The 26,190-nt window shown below is 41.0% G+C and overlaps 1 protein-coding gene across 1 annotated transcript; it reads right to left on the bottom strand.

Moving 5' to 3' along the window:
- Positions 1 to 3,317: 3,317 nt before the first annotated feature.
- On the bottom strand, positions 3,318 to 3,947 carry LOC111878156 (uncharacterized). The gene has a single exon (XM_023874668.1). The coding sequence runs from the start codon at positions 3,945 to 3,947 to the stop codon at positions 3,318 to 3,320; it is 630 nt and encodes a 209-aa protein (XP_023730436.1).
- Between the last annotated feature and the right edge of the window lie 22,243 nt (positions 3,948 to 26,190).

Genomic DNA, 26,190 nt, shown 5'->3' on the forward strand with positions numbered 1-26,190 from the left:
TTGTAGCGGATGTGAGTAGTTCTTTAAGTTTATCAAAGGCTTCTTGACATGCTACATTGAAGTCAAAGTCAATATCTTTTTGGAGAAGGAGGCACATCGGTCTCGTGATCTTCGAGAAATCTTTGATAAATCTCCTATAGAATCCCGCATGGCCTAAGAAAGATCTCACTTCTCTAACACATATTGGGTAAGGAAGGGTTTGTATGACATCAATTTTAGCTTTATCAGCTTCAATTCCCTTTTTGGAGACGATGTATCCCAAGATGATGCATTGATTGACCATGAAGTGACACTTCTCAAAGTTTAATACAAACTTCTTCTCAATGCATCTTTTCAAAATCTTCTTAAGGTTATCCAAACATTCATCAAACGAATTTCCATATACGGTGAAGTTGTCCATGAACACGTAAATTATATTCTCAACATACACGGAGAAGATGCTCACCATGCATCGTTGGAATGTGGTGGGGGCATTGCATAATCCAAATGGAATCCGCTTGTAGGAAAACGTGTCAAAAGGGCATGTAAAAGTCGTCTTGTCTTGATCTTCAGGAGCAACGGGTATATGATGAAAACCCGAGTATCCATCGAGGCAACAATAATGCGATTTGCCTGCCAATCTTTCAAGCATTCGGTCAATCAAAGGAAGAGGAAAATGATATTTTCATGTGCTTGAATTTAACTTTCTACAATCAATGCACACCCTCCATCCATTTTAAACTCGAGTGCGTACCATTACTCCTTTGTTATTCTCAATTACCGTGATTCCCGTTTTCTTGGGAACTACTTGAACCGGACTAACACATTTGGAGTCGGAAATGGGGTAAATCATGTCTGCATCAAGGAGCTTGATTATCTCTTTCTTGACAACTTCCATCATTGTAGGATTTAGTCTTCTTTGAGCTTCCCTCCTAGGCTTACAATCATCTTCCATGAGGATCTTGTGAGTACATACATTAGGACTAATCCCCTTTATATCAGCTATTGTCCAACCCATGGCCTCTTTATGATCTTTCAAAACTTCAACCAATTTTTCTTCTTCAAAGTCTTTCAATTGAGAGGAGATGATCACCGAAAGAGTTTCTTCTTTACCTAGATAAGCATACTTCAAGTGGTCAGGTAAGACTTTCAATTCAAGTGCGGGTGGGTGGATTATGGAAGGGGGCATCTTTTTTGGAGAATGAGATAGTGCAACTTGAGAGACATCCTTCTCTGTTGAATTATTAACTTCTAAAGTCTTCACAATCTCTTCAACTTCAGAGTCCAATGTATACATATCCAATGTTTTCTTCAAACTTTCACAATCAAGACTCATGTTGAGTACCATCTTCAAAATATCCCCATATGATAACTCAAATAGTTCTTGGGTGATTGGCTCAATCACATCAACCCGATACAATGAAGAAATGTTGCTAGGGTACCTCATTGCTTCAAAGATGTTGAAGTGAATGGTATCTCTATCAAACTCCATGGTGATCTTCCCATTATGGACATCAATTATCGTGTGAGCAGTATTCATGAAGGGTCTTCCAAGAAGGATCATAGATGACGTGGAAGGAGTCTTCTCTTCAAGGTCAATGACATAGAAGTCTGCGGGAAATACTAGTTGATTAACTTGTACTAGTACATCCTCCAACACGCCTCTTGGAGATACACTTGAATTGTCCGCTAATTGAATGATTACTCCAGTTTCTTCCAAATGTCCAACATTGAGAGATTGAAAAACCAAGTATGGCATGACATTGATTGAGTCTCCACTATCTAGCATGGCACATTCAACATGCAAATCACCAATAGTGCAAGGGATAGCAAACATTCCCTTGTCCTTGCATTTGGGTGGTAACTTCTTTTGGATAACTGTGGACACATTTGCATTGACTTGAATCTTTTCATTTGCCTTAAATTTCCTCTTATTTGTGCACAAATCCTTAAGAAATTTGGCATAGCGTGGAATTTGCTTTATGGCATCCAATAGTGGAATGTTGATTTGGACCTTGCGGAAGGTTTCAAGGAACTCTTTCTCTTCCTCCTTTTTCTTTGAGGGAGCCAACCGAGAGGGAAAAGGTGGTGGTATGACCAATGGCTTCATGGTCTTGTTGGAAGATTTGGGTTGATCAATGTTTGACACAACCAGTTCCTTTGGAGGAACTACCACCTTTGAAGGCTCAACAATAATAACCTCATCTTCTTCTTCTCTTGAAACTCTTTTAGGATTACTTTCTCCAAGTGTTTTCCCAATTTTAAAGGTGATTGCACTCACATTGGGGTTCTTCTCGGTTTGAGATGGAAGTTTACCCCTTTGTTCCATCTTGTTGAGAGCGGTAGCCAAGTCTCCAATTTGTGCTTGAATGTTGGAGAAGGTGTTCTTAGTCTCTTGTTGAAATTGGGTTTGGCTTTGAGAAAGAGAAGTAACTAGTTCATTAAGACTCATTTGATGGTTACCACTTGATTGGCCTTGTTGATGAGGTTGTTGGTAATTTGGAGGGGGATGAGATGTTTGTGGATACATAGGTTTTTGTGATGGGTATTGTGGATATTGGGGTCTCGTGATAACATTTAGTGGGTTTTGCTTTGGTGGGTATGGGTTATTTGGATTATTCCTCCAATTTGGGTTGTAGGTGTTTTGAAATCCCATGGGTCTTGGTTGACCTTGATATCCTCCCATTGCGTTAACATCCTCCGGTTCACTACCAAGTGTGGGACACTTATTCATATAATGCCCCGTCATTGCACAAATACCACACACCATCAATTGTTTACCAATTCCCATCACCATTTGACTTGACACCTTAGTCAAATCCAAGAGCTTTGATTCCAAGTATTGGGTGTTGCTAACTTCACCAACCCCTTGTGGGGAATTTCTCTTCATTTCATTTCGAGTCCCAAAGTTTCTTTGATTTTGAGAAATGGTACCAAAAAGTAATCTTATCTCTTGAGGTGTCTTGTTGAAGATGTCACCACCACTTGAAGCATCAATCATCCTTCAATTTTTTTCATTCATACCCTCATAAAATTGTTGAAGAAGTAGTTGTTCGGGCATGTTGTGTTTAGGACAACTTATACACAAGTTGTTGAATCTCTCCCAAAAATCATGAAAAGTCTCATTCTCCCCTTGACAAATCCCCACAATGTCACTCCTTTGACTTGATATTCGGGAAGTGGGATAGAACTTGATATTGAAGGATTTGAGCAACTCTTCCCATGTGTGAATAGATCCTGGTGATAAGTTGAATAACCACTCTCTAGCTTTATCTTCCAAGGTGAGCGGGAAGGCGGTTAACTTGAAATCATCCAATGTCACATGTTCGGGCAACAACCTAACACATATAATATGAAAGGACTTCAAATGCCTTTTGAGGATCTTCTCTATCCAACCCATGGAACTTGGTGACTTGATGTATGAAACTTGACTTCAATTCAATCCCTCGACGGTTTTCGGGATAAACAATACCAAGAGGAGTGTGAGTAACATCCGTCTCCATCATTTGTCGAAGAGTCAACTCTTGAGGGGGATTGGGTGGATTGGGGTTATTGGGATATTGTTTCATGTAATTGGGAGGTTGTTGGTGATGTGGGTATGGGTATTGTTGGTGATTGTACATTTTTGGTGGATAAGGTTGGTAGTTAGGATATTGGTTGTATGGGGGTTGTTGTTGTGGGTACATTGGGTGTTGGTACGTTATAGGTTGTGGGTAAATAGGTTGATGTGCTTGTTGTTGTTGAACTTGAAAATAATTGTTTTGAGGTTGGTTGTTTTGATGAAAGTTTTGGTATTGTGGTTGTGGTTGTTGATAATTGGGTTGATTTGGTTGAGGAGGTGGTTGATTCCAATGTGGCATATCTATGAGAGGTTCTTGGTGTTGTTGTTGTCTTGGTTGTTGGGGTGGAGTATTGGCATCTTGATTGTTTGGGTTCGGGTTGGGATTGTGAGGTGGAGTGTGATTCATGGCTATGTAGTTTTCAAACTAAATGTATTCAAAGAATGACCAACAATTGGAGAACTCGGCTCGGTGTCGGTATCACTTGAAGTATGAACTTGGTATTCTATGTAGATTAGTTGAGAAGAGGAAGAAGCTTGAACGAGTTGTTATTGCTTTGCTTGTTTGGCTCACTTTTTTCAACCTTTTTGCTTCTTTTTCAATATCCGGGTTGTAGAGTAGTTCACCAGTTCTTGTAGACCTAAGCATAAACAATCAAATAACAATAACCAATTTCCCCGGCAACGGTGCCAAAACTTGGTGGGATGTCAAGTCCACCAAGCTAATTATACCCTTTGTTTGCAAATTACACGTAATATAATGGTAAAACGGGCTATCGATCCTCGGGAAAATGGTTGTATTCAATCACCAATGCAATCCAATTGAACTAGTGTAAATAAACTAACTAACTACAATTAAACTAAAATGGGGGGTGTTGTGATTTCTTGAAAACTAAAAGACTTGAATAACTAAAAAGCTTGCAATTAAGCATGATGGTGAGATGCTCAAATATTGGGGAGAATTGGTTAACCAAGGAAATTCAACACAATGAACATTTGTGTGTTTATCATTAGGATTCAATATGAAGCTTATCATTCATCCCAAATTGGTTATAGCAATCATGAAGCATGATATGCCAAGATTCCTCATAGGTAGTATGGAGGTTAGGGAAGCCCACAACATACCTTCTTAATCAAAATCAAGGATTCAATTGAAGCAATTGAACCCAAGAACTTGATTAGCCTTAAGAATGAAGGAATCCCCAATTCCTAGAGGATGTCAATGCTTACACATCCATAAAGGAGTCATGATTCATAAGATAGAGATAATTTTTACCATCATAAAGCCCTTGTTCTAATTAAATTCAATGATTCAATGTTAAACCAAAGAAATAAACCAACAATTTCTCATTCAAGTACCAAGCTCATGATCAAAGTATTAAACAAGCATAAGAAATATTAACTAGAATCATAAACATAAGATAAATGACAATTAAGCATGAATCCTTCAAAAACCCACAAATGTCCAAGGGTTTTAGCCAAAGTTAACCAAAATAGAGAAACTAGACACTCATGGCAACAAAATAAAATGTATTTGCATCAAGAACCTACCAATTACTTATAAAGATGAGAAGAACGAGTATCAAGCTCCAAAAATCGCCTCTAATGGTCTCTAATGGTGGAAAATCGAAGTGTATCTGATAAGATCCAACCCCAAGGTAAATGGTGAGCAAAATGACCAAAATGCCCAAAAGTGTGCAGTTGCACGGGTACCCGTGCAAGTGTTGCGCGACTGAGACTTCATCCTCGCAAATATTGTTGGAATGCTATTGGCCCGATTTTCTCCACTACACACCCCACTACCCAAGATTCACTTGGTCCCCTCCATGCCTCACATGATTCAAATTTGGTCAATCATCTTCAAGCTTCAAATATGGATAGTCCAAGCCCAAAATAGGAATCCATGACCCATCTTCACAAGCCCACTCCATCCAAGTCTTTAGCTTTTTAAGCCCAAATCTCCTTTGATGGATCTGCAAAGCCTAATAATACCTCGAAATCCCACAAAGCCCTTCTCCAAGCTAATCCACAACCGCAACAAGCTCCAAAACCCTACAAAATACCTCATACAAAATACAAAGTACCCGATATGATCCATGATAAAGAAAATAAGTAAAATACAATGCAATACTAATAAAAAGACCTAAAAAATCTAAAATAAACTAATAAAAAGAAGGAAATAAAATAAACTATCAACAAGCCCTTTAATTTGTATGCATAAAGTGAAGGTATTAACCATTAGGTCTTAACACTTTAAGCACATATGTCCTCATGTCATAAACATGTCTCCCATGCTTCATTACTTTTTGAATAAACTAATGGAAAACTCATACTTTTCTTCTTTTTATGCAAATCTCGAAAATTGCATAAAGAAGAAGAAAGTTAGTTTAAATTTTATAAACTCAAGGTTTATAAAATATAAACTTTGTCTTTTGAGTAAAAGACAACAGGTTTTCAACTAGTCCAAAAGTTGTGCATGACTTATTAATTTGTACCATATGAAATAATATAATGTTACTTGCTAATGGAAATTATTATTTTCATGAAACAAATAATTTCCAATTTAATTATAAGAGTTTTATTGAATATTTATTAAAATCAATTTCTAATAAATAATCAATTGTATCAAGTTGTTGTTAGTGTGACCCATTAGTATCATATATTATTTAGCAATATCACTTTAATATGACTCTTGAGCATACTAGACCTTTCATATATATATATATATATATATATATATATATATATATATATATACACACACACATATTATTATGTATTTTGTTAATATAGATGGCAAATTTTCTTATACTACTTTTGTTATTTTGATTGGGTTTAGGGACATCCAAAAAGCTGCTTATTTGAAAACCGTCCCATTGTTGTTTCCAGAGCTTTGTGCGGAACTCTTTGATGGAAACAATGCCTTTGGTAATCTCAGCTATGCCACATACCAACCACCATCGGGCCATGGATCATCTTTTTTCCATGTCGCACCACTACAACTTATGGACACCCCTTCTATAAACATAGTTGATTATGATTACTTTTCCAATCATGCTAGTGAGCCTTTTACCCAACTATCACCTTCTGCTTCACCTTCTGGTAACCCCAAAAAAGGGCTAACCCTACAAATCCTAGACCTCAAGCTTTAAGTACCTTACATGATCCTCCTTCTAGTGCCTCACCTAAAACTTCTATTATTGGTGATGATTTAGCACTAGAGATGCAAAAAGCACTACCACATTTGACTTAGGGGCCTACAATTCCTCAATGTTTAGAGAAGTTAGAATTGCTTGAGTTAGGCACAATAGACCCTCTACGATTTGCTGCTTATCATATTTTTGGAGGGAACATGAGTATAAGAGAGATGTGGGTAAATTTGCCCAATGATCCAAAAATATTAAGAGGATGGATCGATATGATGGCTACTAGTTTAGGAGTTTTAAAGGATGTAAAGATTTTTCGTTAGGTTTACATATTTGTGTTGTTTATGTGGTTATGTTTTTTGCGTTTGGTACTTGAATTTTATGTTATGTTATCTGACACTAAATTTTATGTTATGTTATTTGGTACTTGCATTTTATGTTATTTGGTACTTCAATTTTATGTTATGTTATTTGTAACTTGAATTTTATGTTATGTTATTTGGTACTTGTGTTGATTAATAGGTTTCTAACGGACCACGACAAAAAGATATCTCTCATTATTCTAATATACTTGTACGTATGCTATTTTTGGAAGAGGGGTGTGAAACGAGTGCGGGACAACGATTCAGAAATGACGGGACATGAATACACGTTAGACTTATTGGGAAAAAATCCTCTACAATATGTTCAAGTACTATGCATGTCACTTGAATCTTTTGTATGACTATGTGCTCATTTTAAAATAAATTACGCGTTAAAGGATTGAAAACATGTATCGGTTGAGGAAAAGATGGCTATGTTTTTAATGACGATCAGTCATAACCAACGTTATGTGATCATCAAACAAAGATTTCAACACTCAAAGCAAACATTTCATAAATTTTTTCATGAAGTGTTGGACAAGACGTTGCTTTTTGCACACGACATTATAGTACCAACTTCTTTTAATCTAAATCCAAATATTTCAGGACATAATAGGAGGCTACGACGGGTTTTCAAAGGAGCAGTTGGTGTACTTGATGGCACTTTGATAGATGTTGTTGTCCCTGCAAAAAAACAAGATTTATGTAGAATTAGGGGAAAAGGCGATTGTTACCAAAACGTATTGGCAATTTGTGATTTCAACATGATGTTTACGTTTGTTGTGGCCGGTTGGAAAGGGTAGCACATGATCACAGAATATTATCAGTAGCAGTAGCAAATCCACATGCACCAATTCCGTTTCCACCATCAGGTAACGTTTATGGTTATTTAAATAGCTTTATCTTAGTTTGAAAATTGAATGTTTTTTGGGTTTTTTTATAGATAAATATTATCTTTGTGATGTCACGTAAGAACACACTCGAGGTTTTATGGCACCGTATCGTAATGTGAGGTATTGGCTTGGAGATTTCTGTCAAAGACGTGCATTAACCAATAAAGAAAAATTTAACCATGCACATGCAAAACTTCGGAACATCATTGAGCATGATTTTGGTGTCTTGAAAGCATGATTCCCTATATTGAAAAGGATGGCACCATTCTCGTTGGTTACACAAAGAAACATTACCCTTGCATGTTTCACGCTTCATAATTTTATAAGAATAGAGGGACTGAGTGATGAGTATTTTGCACGGTATGATGAACCAAATGTCTCACTTCGAAATAACAATGTGCCCTTTAATGATGATGTAGATGAGATTCCAACACATGGTACTGCAGCGGACCGAGAATAAATGATCCAGTTACAGGATGAAATTGCCAAGCAATTGATGCAAAATATGGAATGAGAATTATTAAAGTTTGGTTATATGAATTTTATTTCAAATTGTTTTATTGTAAGACTAATTTGGTTGTATGAATTTTATTCCAATGTTTTAAGATTAGAACTATTAAATTTTCAGTGCTGAAAAACTATTTTCTGTTTATAAAATCATTTTATTTTATTTTTTTAACATCTACAGTAGCCTGCAGATGTTAAAAAAACAAACACGCTTCTAATTACAGTCTGCAGCCGTTTGTTTCACCTCTTCTACTACAGAGGGTTGCATAGGTGTTCCGCAGACTTCTGAATTTTTTGTTTCAAAAAAACAAACATCACCTTAATTTTGTAAAAGCCTCTTAAAGTTTCAGACTTTGGCTTGTATTTGAAAAAACAAAATCAAATGTCCTTCACTCGTTTACCCTCATGCGTTGCCGATACGTTCGCCTCCAAAACAACACACCCACCTTCAGATTGTCTCTTCCGTCTCCTCCCACATCCGACCATATCAAGCGTCGATCGCCTCATTCGAGCTTGTAACATCCGGATTTTCAGGTATATTATTATGTATTGTAATTTGGTAATTTGTGGAGAGACTCAACGAGTTGAGGGTCCAAATCGCTGAGTCGAGTCGAGGCATTCGTGTAGAATTAATGAGTGGACTCAACGAGTCGGGAAACTGACTCGCCGAGTAGGTGTTGGGCAGAGAAACCCTAATTCTCCAAGGTTGGGGCCTATATAAGGGAACTTATTCCCCTATTTCCGCCTCATCAGCTACCATACACCCCTGAGAGCAAACCCTAATTTCTTTTGGAGCTAGAGAGTGTGAGAGAAGCTCATATAATGGTTCTTGTGCATCATTTGAGGAAGAGGAGGAGGTTATCAAGCAAGGAGCTAGAAGTGATGATGTTGGATCTAGTAATTCCATGTCCAGAGCTTCTGAGGAAGGTAAAAAGTCTTCACCTTTCTTCTTATTTTGGATAGATCTTATATCCATGGAGTTTAGGGCTTTTTTTCCATCTTTTGTTTGGGTTTTTGAGTAGCATGAGTTATCAAGAAGTCTAGACCTCAGATTTGGACCTTGTGAGGTCCTTAGAGTCTAAGTGTCCCAACTTTATTCACCCATATGAGGGTTTTTGGGCTTAATCATTCATGAAGGGCATGTATTAGCATTTTGGAGCAATAACATCATGCATGAACGAAAAGATCGAAGCTTTACATGACTATTGAGCCTTGAGAGGACATATCTAGTGTTTGGAGTGATAGATATGTTTTAAATCATCTTAATGAACTTTGGGTCTGAATGAACTCAACGAGTCAATGATCCGAATCGACGAGTTGATTAGGGTTTGTCCCGTAGAGCTGAATCATGCGATCACTCGACGAGTTGGGAGTCAACTCGACGAGCTGAGTCAACCTTCGCGAAACTTCTGAGTAAAATGATGGGACTCGACGAGTCACAAAGGTGCACTCGGTGAGTCAGGTCAAATTCTGATTGTTGAGTCAAGTGTTGACTTCTGTTGACTTTGGGGTTTTGGTCAACATGAGTAATAAAGACCATGGAGGGGTAAAATGGTCTTTTATCCACTTCAAAGAATTAGAAAGAGAAAGAATAGTCTTCAGTTGTTTGATTTGTGAAAAGAGTATTAATTAGAGATATTCATCCCTTGTGTTAGGCGTAGGCTAGTTCGAGATTCGGGTGCGAGGTTATTTACTTGCTGTTTGTTAGGTGAGTCTTCTCACTATACCTTACCTAGAGTGGTAATTATGTGTGACTGGAAGGTCTTATGTGTTTATAAGGGTTATGTGATATATGATTTTATCTATGTGATATGTATATGCTATATCCTAAGCTTGCATGGTTTGGACCGGAAGGTCAACAGAGTAGGATCGGAAGGTCTACCAGAGTTGTGGGACCGGAATGTCCCACTGAGACACATTGACCGAAAGGTCTTACAAAGTTATAGCCTCGAGTGGCTAATATGTTGTATGTGGTATTTGGGGAACTCATTAAGCTTCGTGCTTACCGTGTTCTGTGTTATGTGTTTCAGGTATCTCAAAGGATCGCGGGAAGGCACCGACTTGATTGTACACACACTAGTGAAAGAGTTACGTTTTGAGGATCCTGGATTTTAACCAAGAAATTGTGGAATTTTGAATTGTAAATTTAATAAATGAGATTTTTGTAAGATACATTATGAGAATTATGTGATTTTAAATGAAAATTCTGTTTTGAAAATTTACGGTGTTACAGACCTCCTCCCTTTATCGACCTCTCTAAAATCGACTCCCACCATGACTTCTGACGCTAAGCTCCAACAACATTGCCCCTTCTCCTCCCCCCCAATCCCTTGTCCTACGTCTCTGATCTATAGTTTTCTACTCCCTCCGGCATTAACTACACCACCGAAAGCTTCACCGCCTCCGCCAGCATTCGCTAGCACCGCAACGAAGACGACCTCATGTTGCAGGTAAGTTTTTTTTCCTGAAAATAGATTCTCTGTAAATAGATCGACTATTCTTATTTTTCCCCTGAAAACCGATTCTTAGAAATATATGGTTTTTTTCTTTTTTTTCCCTAGAACTCGATTATCAGTCCTCTATTTTGATTTTCTTTGTATTTCATGCCCGATCATGTACTGGATCATCATATGATACATGTATTTGTTTCAATATTTGTATCTCAAATTGGTTATATTACGATAGAATATGAGAAATTTTGATAAAACCTGTAATTACTAGTATCAAGGTTCAAGAAAATATGAATATTGTTTGAAACATTAAGAAAGAAGATGATAAAACAACCAATTGTTTGGTGAATCCGAAATAGACCACAAATTCATGTCTCAACATTCAATGTCAAATATGTTGTTTTTGAACTTTGAAATCCTTGGGATAAAAAAATGATGTGATTTTTGTAAATATATCTCAAAAAATCATTATAAATTATTGAAGATGAAATTTTGATTTATGTTAATTTGGATTTTGTATGGTTTTTATAACTATTCAACAAAAATGAAGACAAAAGGGTAAAACAAACGTTTTTCTAATTCAACACAACAATTCAAAGGTTCCAACCAAACAATATGTTAAAAATTCAGATCTTAAAAATTTAGATCATCTTAGAAATTCAGACCTCTTAAAAATTCAGATCTTAAAATTCAGATCCTGCCAAACAGCCATGTACTCGTTTGGATAAAGGAAGCGATGAACTCCGAAAGAAGCTGAGGAACACCGGAGATACAGAAGTGATGAAGGAAGCGAAAACAAATCAAATTTCTTCACCTTGTTTATGAATCATGATTTCAGAAAAAAAAAATCGAAAAAATATGTTGCTTACCTATGCTACTGTGGAAGGCTGAGGAACACCGGCGACAAACGTCAATGACGTCGCCGACCAGGAGCAAGGAGGCACCGAAAAGTGCAGACGTGAGGATGGAGGCGATAGTTTCTCTCCGTTCGCGTTTTTTTTCTTAAAGGGCACGGGGGCAAATTAGGGCAGGGTTTATTTTGTTTGCGTCAGCAAGTATATATGGTGGAACGAGTCAGCTTGGTGGTCAGTAACATCGAGTCTACCAAATTTTATGTTTATCAAACTAAAAAGTCTAAATTGCCCTCCTAATACCTTTTTTTATGTTTTTTTCTATTTATTTTAAAATTTTATTAAAACTAAATATGGGTATCTCTCTCTCTCTTTCTCCTTCTCTCTCTTTCTCCCTCCCTCTCTCTCTCTCTCCTATTAATACCATATCATAAAAACCCAAACCATATAAAGATTTGGGTTCAGATTTAAGATACACACATCTCTTTGTAACACCCCAATAACACAAAATCAATTGCCAATAAATCCAAGAAAGCAAAAATTATAACCATGATTTACCACATCTCTTTTTAAACTAAGAAAACCAAATCAAAACAAGGATTTACCAAGAATCTTATCAACGCATCTTCTGGTTAGAAACGAAATTGGTCGCTTTCTCCATAGATTTCCCCAAATTCCTCGCACTTTCTCTGATCGTAAATAATCCATGTAGCTCTTTGTTCGCTTCGTGTTCCATCTCTTCCTCGAACCTTCTGAACTCCTCCATCGCACTTTCCATGGCAGAATCAAGGTAATCTTCCGCCTCTTTCATCGAATCCTCATCCGCTACTACTTCTTTCTCGTGTTCAAGCTTCATCGCTGCCCATGATTTGTATGATTCGAGCTCAAATAGTTGATGGGTTTTATAGATAACAAAAATCATACTTTTGTTTGAAAACATAAAACCCTAAGTTCGTATACACCCTAAAGGATCTACGTTCTTACTATGATATGCAAACAACAATTTGAATTCAAGAACCCTAAAGTACATAACTATTTTCAATTTAGGAGAAGTGATAATAAAAAAACATATCCTTTAGTTTATTATTGTAAATATACTAGAAATCCTTCTTTGTAGAACTTCAGAAAGCCAACACCAAAAATCCCATGTCTTTGATGGATCATACCCAAACCCTAGCAGTGAGGATGGAGGAGAGAGGAAAGGATTTTTGGAATTCCTTTGGGAATTATGAGTGCCGAAAATATGAACTCCAAGGGGGGTTTATATAGGTGACTAGAGGGGCTTGGATAAGGCGGGTTTCCTTGAATAGGACTTATCCCTTTTGCTTTTCCCCCTAAGTTTCCTTAGAGCCCAAGAAAAGTTCTGGAAACTATATAGAACCCTTCGTAGAACCGTCCACCCAAAAGGAAGGTGCTAGAATTGGTCAATGCTCAATCTCTTGAACACTTTAACCTTTAGTCCTTCCACTTTTATGTAACATCCATAAAAATCATGATAAATTTAAACTTTTTTTTAAAACAACCCAAATTCACAAATTGTTTACAAACGTAGTTTTCAAAACATTTTCAGCATTAGAGTCTCCCAAAATCATAAGACAAAATACGAGGATGTGTATGGTTACGCCTTCACCTTCCTGCAGTCATCTGAAGCACCTGAAACATAACCCAAAACTATAAGCCAACGCTTAGTGAGATCCCCAAAGTAGCAACACACAAACAAGTAACATATATGATAACAGCATGTCGGGTCCAATCAACTATCGGGTTGGAATACCCCAGGCCCCTTAACCATCGGGTTGGACTGCCAATACACTATGGGTCCAGTCAACCATCGGGTTGGAATACCCCAGGCCCCATCAACTATTGGGTTGGAATGCCTATACACTATGGGTCCAGTCAACCATCAGGTTGGGATGCCAATACACAACAAGTCCTATCATCCTCGGGATGGAATACCCTCAGGCCCACTCAACCATCGGGTTGGAATTCCCCCGGTCTTTTGGCTCATGCACAAAGCAGTAAAGCCTCAACCACCAACCAAACATGTGCTCATAGAACAAATAATCATATAACAATCTACAGACAACCAGACAGATCTACAAATCACTAAGCATAACATCATCATATATACCAAGATACCGATCTAACAGATCACTACAATATAATAGCATGCATAATAGGATATCAAATCCAAAGGGCCAGCCTTGGTGCCTTCGACCCGCAAGTACAGTGAGGAAAACTCACCTCACAAGCTGATGAGGTCCAAACTTTGAATCTAAGCTCTCTAACCGATAGCTATTCCCACCAATGACCAATTTCCATCAAAATCCTAAAATACCCAAAATACCATCATGGTCAAACTTTGTCAAAGTCAACTGGTCAAACCAACTAGGTCAACTGAGTCAACCCAACTAAATTGACCTAGTACGAGTACGTGGGGCGTACTTCGAAGGTACGTTGGGCGTAATTTTTCCTCGCATGTTGACCACCATCGGGGTAGTTGACCTCGTATGCAGGGCGAACTCTGAGTACGCGGGACGTACACCCTGAAGTCCAAAAATCCATTAAGAGCTTAATGACTAAAGCTCTTACGTCCATAAGTCATATCCATGGCCAAAATACTTTAAGGATTTATAAAGTCTCCAACTTTATGACTTATCATGTCCAATAAGTGCTTAACTCAAGGTCTTATTCCATTAAGACCTTCTAAATGATGCATGGAGAAAAATCAACCACTTGAATTCCATTTTTATGACTCAAGACCCTTCTACGGGTCTGAAAGGATAGCTCAATAGGTCAAGAACATGCTTTGTTCAAGAATCAACATTTTGGGACCAAAAAGAGACTTTAAAGAGCAAAAACCTAGATCTACAAGATGGAGCGGAAAGGATGCAATCTTTAAACCTTCCTTAGGTTGAAAACAAGATATAAATCCCAAATCCAAAGTGCACTCCAACTTCAAGGTCTTCAAACCACCTTCTTCTCTCTTCCAAACCACCACAAATCCCACTTTAAGGCTCAAAATTGCTCTCACTTGCTCTAGGGTTGCTTGAGTGTTGAAAATCCAGAAGGATGCTAGGTAAGAAGAGGGTTTGTGTCCATAAAGGTGCTTAAATAGGATTCAAGACCCAAAAAATTAGGGTTTCCACGCTTTCTATGTACGCCCCGCATACAAACACATACGCACGATGTATTCACCCCATCTCAACTTTTACCAAAATGCCACCAAGGGCCCCCTTTTCCATTCTTTCACAACTTAGGAACCAAAAGTGAAATACATCTCAATATAAGGATCAACAATGGAAGTGCTTCAAAACCAGATGTTACAATTCTCCCCCACTTGAATTAGACTTCGTCCTTGAAGTCTGCTACAATAACTATCCCAGGGTAGTGTCTCTATATTTCCACCTTGGGTCATTCAGACGATCCTCCCCTGGGACCTAATCTGAACTAAAAGTCAGCTCATTTATGTGGTTGCCTACCATACCATCATTGACTTGCTAGCTTTCATCACCGAAGAAACTGTCACCACCCTCTCAAAATTCAGGCATCTACTACCTCCATTGATTCATAAGCAAGCAAAACCATCCCAAAACACAAATGATACGACATCCCTCACCATCCAAACCAGATGGAACCATTCTGATCCTCACATACCCTGCTGGTTCCACTAGGGAATCAGGACTCCTAACCAATCCCCGTTGATGATCCCTTTATCCGAAAACAAGGCGACTCCCAACATAAGCCTTAATTAGATGACCACCAAAAACAAATACATACAACACCAACATATCCCACAACTTCCTAGCTATAGAACCGAACTTCTAGTGAGAACCACAGAGTTGGGGACTCTCAAGGCTACAACACCAAATCAACTCTATCAATATGCTTCTCGAGACCGGAAACCCATAATCCATGACTGACATTTAACCATTCATTGAATCTGTCCCTTGCCTGAGAGTATGATCACTACCAACCATGCGAGAAAATATCAAAACACATAAATCGCGAATTTTCCACTAATCCCTAAATCCATAAGATACACTAAAAGCCTTTAATTAACTCGTGACTCCCTGACACACCATTCCAACCATTGCTCCTACGAGCAAAGATGAGAATTCCAAGAACTCCATGTTTACCTCCATTCCTTAACAACTCTGGTGTACCCCCGACTGGGAAAACACCCAAGACAATGAGGAATAACTTTTGTTTTGAGACTTCATACCCGATTCCCAACCTTGATGATCAACCCCAAAAAACAGCTTGCGAACAAATGGGAGTTATAATGCAAACATTTCATAGAGATTTTCTAATATACAACTAATACTCCCCACAACCTTTAACTGTTTCATTTATCTAAACCATTTGATTTGTGTGCCTCCCGACTTCCATCGATGCACCAATACCAAAAGTACCATAATAAGAAGAAATCAACAATCATGATCACTGTGTCCGCAACCTATGTCTGGAATGCTCCCGCTATTACGCCGATCTTGCCGATATTACATCATTCGTCCAACACCCCAGGGCCTAAATATACTCACCTGATTCCATCACCTTGCAGGGACCTAAGCAATGTCTTTCTCAACAATAATCGAGCACACCAATGCCATACCCTCTTAACACGCACAATTCCTTTCACAAAACAACTGATACTAATAAAAAAAAACCTACAAAATCATGGTCTCACACGTCCTGCAAATAGGATAAACGGTCGTACTCTTGAACTAATTCAAAGCTTATAATCCAAAAGAACCATACATATAATTCGAACCAAGTGCTCCAATGATATCGTGTCTAGCCTACAAACACCCCTCTCGGCAATACCCATAATGAATTACCACAATGCACATCTTTCAAGGACCCAAAAACTCATCCAAAAAGAGCAGAAATCCCAGAGTCCTATCGAAACGACAAGCCTCAATCATTGACAATACACATCCTCAAGATCAACTGAAACAAGATCCCATAATTGATCGAGGCTGAACAGATTCAACCATCACGCAACTAGCTCGAGAAGACTTCCAACGGTCTTGAATGTTACCCAAGCCTGAGCCTGCTATGAACCAAAATTCCACACCACCATTGAGGTTAAACATACCCATAGACCAAAGGAGCATAAAATATACTAGTCTTGATGATAGGTTGACACATCCATAGAACTTCAATGGCCACAACTCGAAACTTCTGGAGAACCTTCGATGAATGACGCACGATGCGACCAATAGCCAAGGATGCATTGAGATTAGATCTAACGAACCAAAACCCGCAAGGAGCTCAATGTACCCAATTCTACAACTGATTCACTGGTCAACCTCTGACCAAGCTAGAATATAATTAGAAATTCATGCAACGAGCTGACAAATTCCCTCCGCAATCGATACTCAACTTGAGTGGTCCTAACGACTCCTCATCCATTCATTGGTACCCCCACAAGGAACAAATAGTTGCAACGAGCTCCTTAACCAATCACTTTTTGTTGAGGGACAACTCATGTGTCTCCGAACACATACATCTGATCGCCACATACTATATACCCCTTTCTTGACCAAACCCTGAACCGAGATCCCACATACTCGCACCGTAGATCCCTAAAAACCATTTTCTCTTTACCACGAACCCGAACAGATCGATGATCCTCCAAGTAGAATACCCAGTTCTCCCTCACTTAGGGTTCGAACTACCACCCACTGATTTTGAAACCAACCCATAACTCAAACCGACTTAGCCAGGTACAACCATCACTGACCCTTGAATGAATAATACACACCATATGATATTCCTGATAAGGATCAACCAAATCCCAAGAGAATCCTGAATTTTAGCTGAAGATCTTTGACATTTCCAAACCTTTCGGTGGGGTCCGGATCAGCAGTTGGCCTTCGAGACTCTGAGGCAGAGATTGTGCAAGGCTCCGATTCTTGCGTTACCTGAGGGATTGGATGATTTTGTGGTTTATTGCGATGCTTCTATTTCAGGATTGGGAGTTGTCCTTACGCAAAGAGGGCATGTGATTTCTTACGCCTCGAGGCAGCTGAATCCTCATGAGGCAAATTACCCTACGCATGATTTGGAATTAGGGGCGGTGGTGTTTGCCCTAAAAATATAGAGGCACTACTTGTACGAGGTCTGATGCACTATCTACACCGACCATAAGAGTTTGACATATTTGATGTATCAGCCGAATTTGAACATGAGGCAGTGGAGGTGGTTGGACGTGGTGAAAATTACGATTGCGAGATCTTGTGCCACCCTAGGAAGGCCAATGTGGTGGCCAATGCTTTAAGCCGCAATACGTAAAGCACATCTATTCAGGATACTTGAGGAAGAATGATAGTCACTTCACCTTTGATGGATTTGATCAAGGAGGCCCAGGTAGAGGGGTTGAAGAAGAAACAATGGAAGACGGGGCGAATTGAAGGACAAATTCCATTGTTTGTGAGAGACAATCGGGGGTTGTTGATGCAGTGTGGCAGGGTTTGGGTTCCGACATGAGGTGGGGTAAGACAAACCATTACGGAGGAGGCGCATAAATCAAAGTTTTCTATCCATCCGGGGGCCACGAATATGTATCGAGATTTGAGGTAGAGTTATTGGTGGCCCTACATGAAGAGGTTGATAGCTTGGTTTGTTGAGTGGTGTCTGACATGCAGGAAAGTCAAGGCCGGACACCAGAGACCCTACGACATGTTGCAGTCATTACCTATTCCCATGTGGAAATAGGAGGAGATCACCATGGACTTCATCACACATTTGCTTAGGACGGAACGCGGTGTTGATCCTATCTGCCTTATCATGTACATATTGCCCAAGAGTGCACATTTCATCCCGATTGTAGAGGGCATATCGCAGAGAAGTTAGCAGATATTTATGTCTGGGAGGTCATTGTTCGACATAGGATCCCAGTTTCGGTGGTCGCGGACCGGGATATCCGTTTCACTTCCAGATTTTAGAGGAAGTTTCATGAGGAGTTAGGTACACAGTTGCATTTTAGTACAACATACCACCCTCAAACCGATGGCTAGGGCGAGCGGACAATGCAGACACTTGAGGATATGCTTCGAGCTTGTGTGCTAGATTTCATAGGGAGTTGGGATACTTACCTTCTACTGGCAGAGTTCTCCTACAACAACAGTTATCATGCAAGTATTGATCGACCATCATTTGATATGATGTATGGAAGGAGGTATAGGACCCTTGTTTGTTGGGGTGAGGTCCGATATCCGATCATGGGAAGCATCGAGGTGGTGCTTAAGACCATAAAGTTGAGTTAGTTGGTGGTGCGCGACAGGTTGCGGGTCACACATAGTCAACAAAAGTGTTATGCTGACCGACGCCGTTCAGACCTTTATTTTCAGGTGGGGGACTTGGTATTGCTGAAGGTGTCACCATGGAAAGGTGTCATCCGGTTTCGGAATCGGGGAAAGTTGGGTCCCCGATTTATTGGTCCCTTCAGGATTACTGCCCGGGTAGGCAACGTTGCTTACAGGCTAGATCTTTCGGATGAGCTCAGTCAGATCCATAACACCTTCCACGTGTCACTATTATAGAAGTGTGTAGCCAATGAGTCAGCAGTGATATCGTTAGATGATATTCAGGTGGATGAACACCTGAATTATGTTGAGAAGCCTATTGCAATTCTTGACAGGAAAACTAAGACTCTAAGCAACAAGGTGGTGAATCTGGTGAAGGTTTAATGGCAACACCGAAAGGGATCTGAGTGGACGCGGGAGTCGGAGGCCAAGTTGAGGGAGCACTATCCATAATTGTTTGCATCAGCAGACTTCGAGGATGAAGTTTGATTCTAGTGGGGGAGATTTGTAACAATCTGATGTTCATTTGAGGTACTTCACTTTTAATTTATTATTTTGGTTAGAGGTCATGACGTGAGTATGCTGGTCACATCGTGAGGGTCCATTGACTGGTTGACCCGTAAATTTAACTCTCACGATGTGAGAGTAAAAGGGATCATGATGTGAGATTCGCAGAATGACCAAACCCTAATATTTCGGGTATTTAAGGGAATAAATGGGCTAGGGTTGCCCCTAACTATCCTCATGCATTCCCCTACCTTCTAGAAACCCTAAATCTGCCTCCCTTAGAGTCCTTATCCATTTTTGAGATCCTTGAAGCATTATTGATGGTTTTGGTCCTTAGAAGTGAAAGAAATCCTTGGTTTGCAACCTCTTGGCGTTTTGGGCAGCTTTTTTGCAGTCTCTTGGAGCTTTTGGACCATTGTAAGTCTTAAAGCTTGAACCTTTCTACCTCTAGGATTTTAGATCTAAGTTACGAGCCCCTTTTTACATGTTAGTGTTGGATCCCATGCTTAAGATCCATAAAGTTGGCAACTTTATGGATCATTGAACCATTCCACATAAAATAGTCATTAGATCTGAGGTTTGGCATGGTTTGAGACTCCAAGTATGAGTTTAGATCTCATTTTTCCAAATTTTGACCTAGTAGGAGTTTGGGTCATGCATTGGACATGCATGACTGAAAAGCTAGGGTTTTTATGACACTTTGGATTAGAAAAGACCCACTAGAAAGTCCCATGCTATGGCTGAAAGGATTAAGAGCTTAATGCTCAAAGCTAGCCAGAAAAGATCTCACGACGTGAGGAATAAGTCTATCACGTCGTGAGAATACTATCTATCGCGACTATCTTGTCCGGTGATCACGATGTGACCCAAGGTATGGTCTCGACGTGACAAGGGTTGGAATCGCACTGATGATCTAAGTCGACTCATTGTGTTGGGACTGTGTAACACCCCGAACATTGCAGGTATATTTCGAATCACTTTTCTTTTTATTAGTTGCCATTTGTGGTCCCTGGAGTTGGTTGAGTTGGGCCATGAGAAGTATAAGGGCTAGAGTTGCAACTTTGAGTCAGGAAGGAGTACGCCGAGCGTACAAAAGGGTGTGTTGAGCGTACTAGGAACGCCCTAGTACGCTAGGCGTACACTCATGTACGATGGGCGTACTCACGTCAGGTGAAAACCCTAATATTTAGAGTGGGGGATTATATAAACAACCTTATAACTCATTTCCTTTGATTATCCTCAACCTCCATATCCCAGAAAACATTCTAAACCCTAGTTTTATGTGTGAGGGTGAGTTCGTGTGCAATTTTAACCTTTGAAGGTGAAGTCATTGCACCAAGAAGTTGGAGAAGGAGAACAAGGCTATAGATCTGAAGTGGTGTTATGCCCTAGAAGCTCCAGAAGGTAAAAAGCTTGGAACTTTGTACTTGTATGATATAGATCTAGTTATTTTAGCTTTATGGAAGCATTCTTGTCCCAAAAGTCCCAAAATGGTGCATGAGATGATTTGGTCGAAATGGGTTGTCCTTTCAGACCTTTGAAGAGGTCCTAAGTGATAAAAATGAGGTCCCAATAGCTAGGTTCGCCTCATGCATGAAGTAGGAAGGTCTTAATGGATTAAGACCATGTGTTAAGAACTTTCTGGACGTCCAAAGTGATAAAGTTCGAAACATTATGGTTCTATGGCACATTTGGTCGATGAATCTGGAATTTGGGCTTAAGTGCTTAAGCAATTATGCACATATTAGGGTTTTGGTGAAACCAACGGACACTCAGCGTAATTCCTGTACGCCCCGCGTACGTCCTCTGATTGGGCTTTTGACATTTGGACTTCAGTTTGGTCCGCTGTTAGACTTTTGACTTGGGCCTTGTTGGGCCCTGAATATTTGAAGATTGGGACAGTTCTGATAAGGGGTCCTATGGTAAGGCCCAATTACGAGGTTAGGCCCAATTGGGAAAATTGGGCCATTGTTGGGCTTGTGCATATGGGTATGGGATAATGGATTGATAATTGGGCCTTGTGCCCAAATTAGGGAAATGGACAATATGGACCATTTGGCAATTTTGAGATCCCACTTATTAATTTAGTATTTATCATTTTAGGTAGTTGAGGTGGTCGGTGAGATAGCGGTTGGAGACTCTCAGTTCAACTTTGTGCTACTTGCTAGGTGAGTGTGTTCTGAACCTGTTACGGTCCGGGGCGAATGATTGGTTACCGGATCATACACTGAGGAGCAACAAGTTGCGATTACTTAAAATCAGTTTAGGGACATGTTCAGTACCCATTATGTTCAACGGGTGGAGAGGGAGAGGCTAGCACATGAGTTCTTAGATCTATGTCAGGCATGGAGTCGGTGACAGAGATCGCCAAGTTGTTTACTGAGAGGGCGATGTTCTGCCCGGAGTTTGCTTCTGAGCAGGCTCAGATGACTCGTTATCTGAGCATGCTCAAGACTGATATCAGACAGTTTAATGCGACCTAGAGACGTGACTCCTTTTTGGAGCTTCAGGAGGTCGCAAGGCGGCGTGAGCTAGAGATTGAGTTACAACTACAAGAGTTGAGGCAGGCCCTAGGGCAGGCGCAGCCGGCGCTGAAACGGTTCAAGGCTGCTGATTACAGGATGGGAGGGCAACGCGCCCGCACTAGTGGGAAGTGTAGGAAGATTCATACCGGAGCATGTCGACCGAGTACCGGATTCCACAAATGTGGCAAGGAGGGGCACTACGCACGAGAGTGCCACCAGCCCGCCCCTACACCGGATATAAGGATTTGCTTTCACCGTCATCAGGTTGGTCATGTGAAGACTAACTGTCCGTAGCTAGCTGCCAGGCCGGCGCAGGCTCCAGCGCCGGCTACATTGAGGATCGCTGATGGGAGTCAGGGCGGAGCAGAGTCCCCGAAGGCTCGGGGACGCGCCTTTCAGCCCACAGCCGAGGAGACCAGAGCAGCACCAGATGTGGTGGCTGGTATGTTTCTATCATTTTATCTTGTTGATTATATCCATTTTATGCTTATATATGTGTATACCTGTATTAGGCACGTTTTTAGTGAACTCCTTACCTGCTTTGGTATTATTCGACTTGGGTGTGAGTCGGTTATCCGTCTCTTAGGCTTTCGGTAGGGAGTTCGGTTTGTCGGTCGGGGAGCTTGAGTGTCCATTGCTAGCTTCTTCAGTCTACCGAGGTTGCACATTAGAGATATTTGGGGTACCATTCCCGATTGACCTGATTCCTATCCCCATGGGGGATGTCGGCGTGATAGTAGGTATGGATTGGCTGAGTCGTTTCGGTGCCATAATCGACTGCGAGGTTCAGCGGGTTGTAGTTCGAACCCCAAGTAGGGGAGAACTGGTGATTTATGGTGAGGGCACCAGATCGGGTCTCGGGTTTTATTCAGGTGCCAGGGCTCGGAAGTACATTCAACACAAGTGTGCGGGTTAGCTAGCATACGTGGTGGATACGCGGGTCAGGAATCAGCCTTCAATTACAGAGGTTCCAGTAGTCCGGGAGTTTGTTGACGTGTTTCCGGAGGAGTTACCCAGAGTTCCTCCGGAGAGACAGGTCGAGTTTAGGATTGACCTAGTGCCTGGTGCAGCCCCAGGAGTCGTCGTCATAGCTGCAGGAACTGCTAGGCAAGCAGTTCATTCGTCCAAGCAGTTCTCCGTGGGGAGCACCGATACTCTTCTTGAAGAAGAAGGATGGATCGCACCAGATGTGCATAGACTACAGGGAGTTGAACCAGTTAAGGGTGAAGAACCGTTACCCACACCCAAGGATAGACGACCTATTTGATCAGTTGTAGGGGGCATCGTGGTTCTCCAAGATTGATTTGAGGCCCGGGTACCATCAGGTCGGGGTGAGGGAGGAGGATGTGGAGAAGACCGCGTTCAGGACTCAGTATGGACATTACGAGTTTGTGGTGATGTCGTTTGGGCTCACCAATGCGCTGATGATATTTATGGACCTGATGAATCGGGTCTGTAGATCGATGCTCAATCGCTCGGTCAAAATGTTCATCGAAGATATCTTGGTGTATTCCAAGACCCGGGAGCAGCATGAGGAGCATTTGCAGGAGTTATTGGGGGTTTTGAGGCAAGAATGGCTTTATGCCAAGTTCTTGAAGTGTGAGTTTTGGTTATGAGAGGTCCAGTTCCTGGGGCATCTTGTTAACCAGGATGGGATTTTGATCGATCCGGCCAAAATCGAGGCAGTTATGCGGTGGGAGGTTCCGAGATCTCCCTCAGACATCAGGAGCTTTTTGGGTTTAGTAGGGTACTACCGGAGGTTCATGCATGATTTCTCCAAGATTGCAGTACCCCTCACTCGTCTGATGTGGAAGGGGGTGGATTTCCTGTGGGGTCCTGAGCAGCATAGGGCGTTTGAGATCCTCAAACAGCGATTATGCGAGGCCCCAGTTTGGACCCTCCCCGAGGGAGTGGAGGATTTTGTGGTATACTGTGATGCATCCATCACAGGTCTGGGAGCAGTCCTCATGCAGAGAGGATGGGTGATAGCCTACACATCACGGCAACTGAAGCCGCACGAGGCAAGATACCCCACACATGATCTGGAGTTGGGAGCGGTACTATTCGCTCTCAAGATTTGGAGACATTACCTCTATGGGGTCCGCTGTACCATCTACACGGGCCACAAGAGCTTGAGGTATATTATGGATCAGCCGAACCTGAATATGAGGCAACGCAGGTGGCTGGATGTAGTCAAGGACTACGACTGTGAGATCCTATTCCACCCTGGTAAAGCGAACGTGGTTGCGGACGCTCTGAGCCGCAAGGCAGCAGGATCTTCCGAAGGAGCTCAGTCAGATACACAACACTTTTCACGTTTCCCAATTGCAGAAGTGCGTATTGGATGAGGATGTGGTAGTGTCGTTGGATGATGTTCAGGTTGACGAACGTCTAAACTACGTGGAGCAGGTGGCTATTTTAGAAAGGAATATAAAAATTTTGCGTAGCAAGGAAATACCTCTGGGCATCGGAAGGGATCCGAGTGGACATGGGAGCCAGAGTCCGAAATGCGGGAACACTACCCGGATCTATTCGTTACAACAGACTTCGGGGACGAAGTCTAGGTCAAGTGGGGGAGAGTTGTAACACCCCGAACTTTGCAGGTATATTTCGAATCCCTCTTCTTTGTATTAGTTGCCATTTGTGGTCCCCTGGAGTTGGTTGAGTTGGGCCATGAGAAGTATAAGGGCTAGAGTTGCAACTTTGAGTCAGGAAGGAGTACGCTGAGCGTACATAAGGGTACGCTGAGCGTACTAGGCGTGCCCTAGTACGCTGGGCGTACTCACGTCAGGTGAAAACCCTAATATTTAGAGTTGGGGACTATATAAACAACTTTATAGCTCATTTCCTCTGATTATCCTCAGCCTCCATAACCCAGTAAACGTTCCAAACCCTAGTTTTGTGTGTGAGGGTGAGTTGGTGTGCATTTTGAACCTTTGAAGGTGAAGTCATTGCACCAAGAAGTTGGAGAAAGAGAACAAGGCTATAGATCTGAAGTGGTGTTGTGCCCTAGAAGCTCCAGAAGGTAAAAAGATTGGAACTTTATACTTGTATGATATAGATCTAGTCATTTTAGCTTTATGGAATCATTCTTGTCTCAAAAGTCCCAAAATGGTGCATGAGATGATTTAGTCGAAATGGGTTGTCCTTTCAGACCTTTGAAGAGGTCCTAAGTGTTAAAAATGAGGTCCCAATAGCTAGGTTTGCCTCATGCATGAAGTAGAAAGGTCTTAATGGATTAAGACCACGTGTTAAGAACTTTCTGGACGTCCAAAGTGATAAAGTTTGAAACTTTATGGTTCTATGGAACATTTGGTCGATGGATCTGGAATTTGGGCTTAAGTGCTTAAGCCATTAAGCACTTATTAGGGTTTTGGTGAAACCCGTGTACGCCTACCGTAATTCCTGTACGCCCAGCGTACGGGGTCAACCATCCCGATGGCGGTCAACATCGGGCAGGAGTACGCCCCGCGTACGTCCTCAGATTGGGCTTTTGACATTTAGGCTTCAGTTTGGGCCGCTGTTAGACTTTTGACTTGGGCCTTGTTGGGCCCTGAATATTTGAAGATTGGGACAGTTCTGATAAGGGGTCCTATGGTAAGGCCTAATTAGGAGGTTAGGCCCAATTGGGAAATTTGGGCGATTATTGGGCTTGTGCAAATGGGTATGGGATAATGGATTGATAATTGGGCCTTGGGCCCAAATTAGGGAAATGGACAATATGGACCATTTGGCAATTTTGAGATCCCACTTATTAATTTAGTATTCATCATTTTAGGCAGTTGAAGGTGTTCGGTGAGATAGCGTTTGGAGACTCTCAATTCAGCTTTGCACTACTTGCTAGGTGAGTTATCCTCACTATATCAACAGGGTCTAAGGCACCAATGCCGGCCCTTATCAGATTTTATCCGGGTTTATTGCATGATATGTTATTACACCCTGGTAGTTAGGATGGGTATATGCTTATGCTTAGTGACCTGGTTAGGTCGGTGTCCTAGTTATAGGATGTTGCTATGCTATATGATCTGTTAGATCGGTTGATTGTTATATGTGTTATGCTTAGGAGTGTTCATTTGGATGGATCGGTTTAATCCGATC

This window comes from Lactuca sativa, chromosome 5 (assembly GCF_002870075.4).
Source record: "Lactuca sativa cultivar Salinas chromosome 5, Lsat_Salinas_v11, whole genome shotgun sequence".
NCBI lineage: Eukaryota > Viridiplantae > Streptophyta > Magnoliopsida > Asterales > Asteraceae > Lactuca > Lactuca sativa.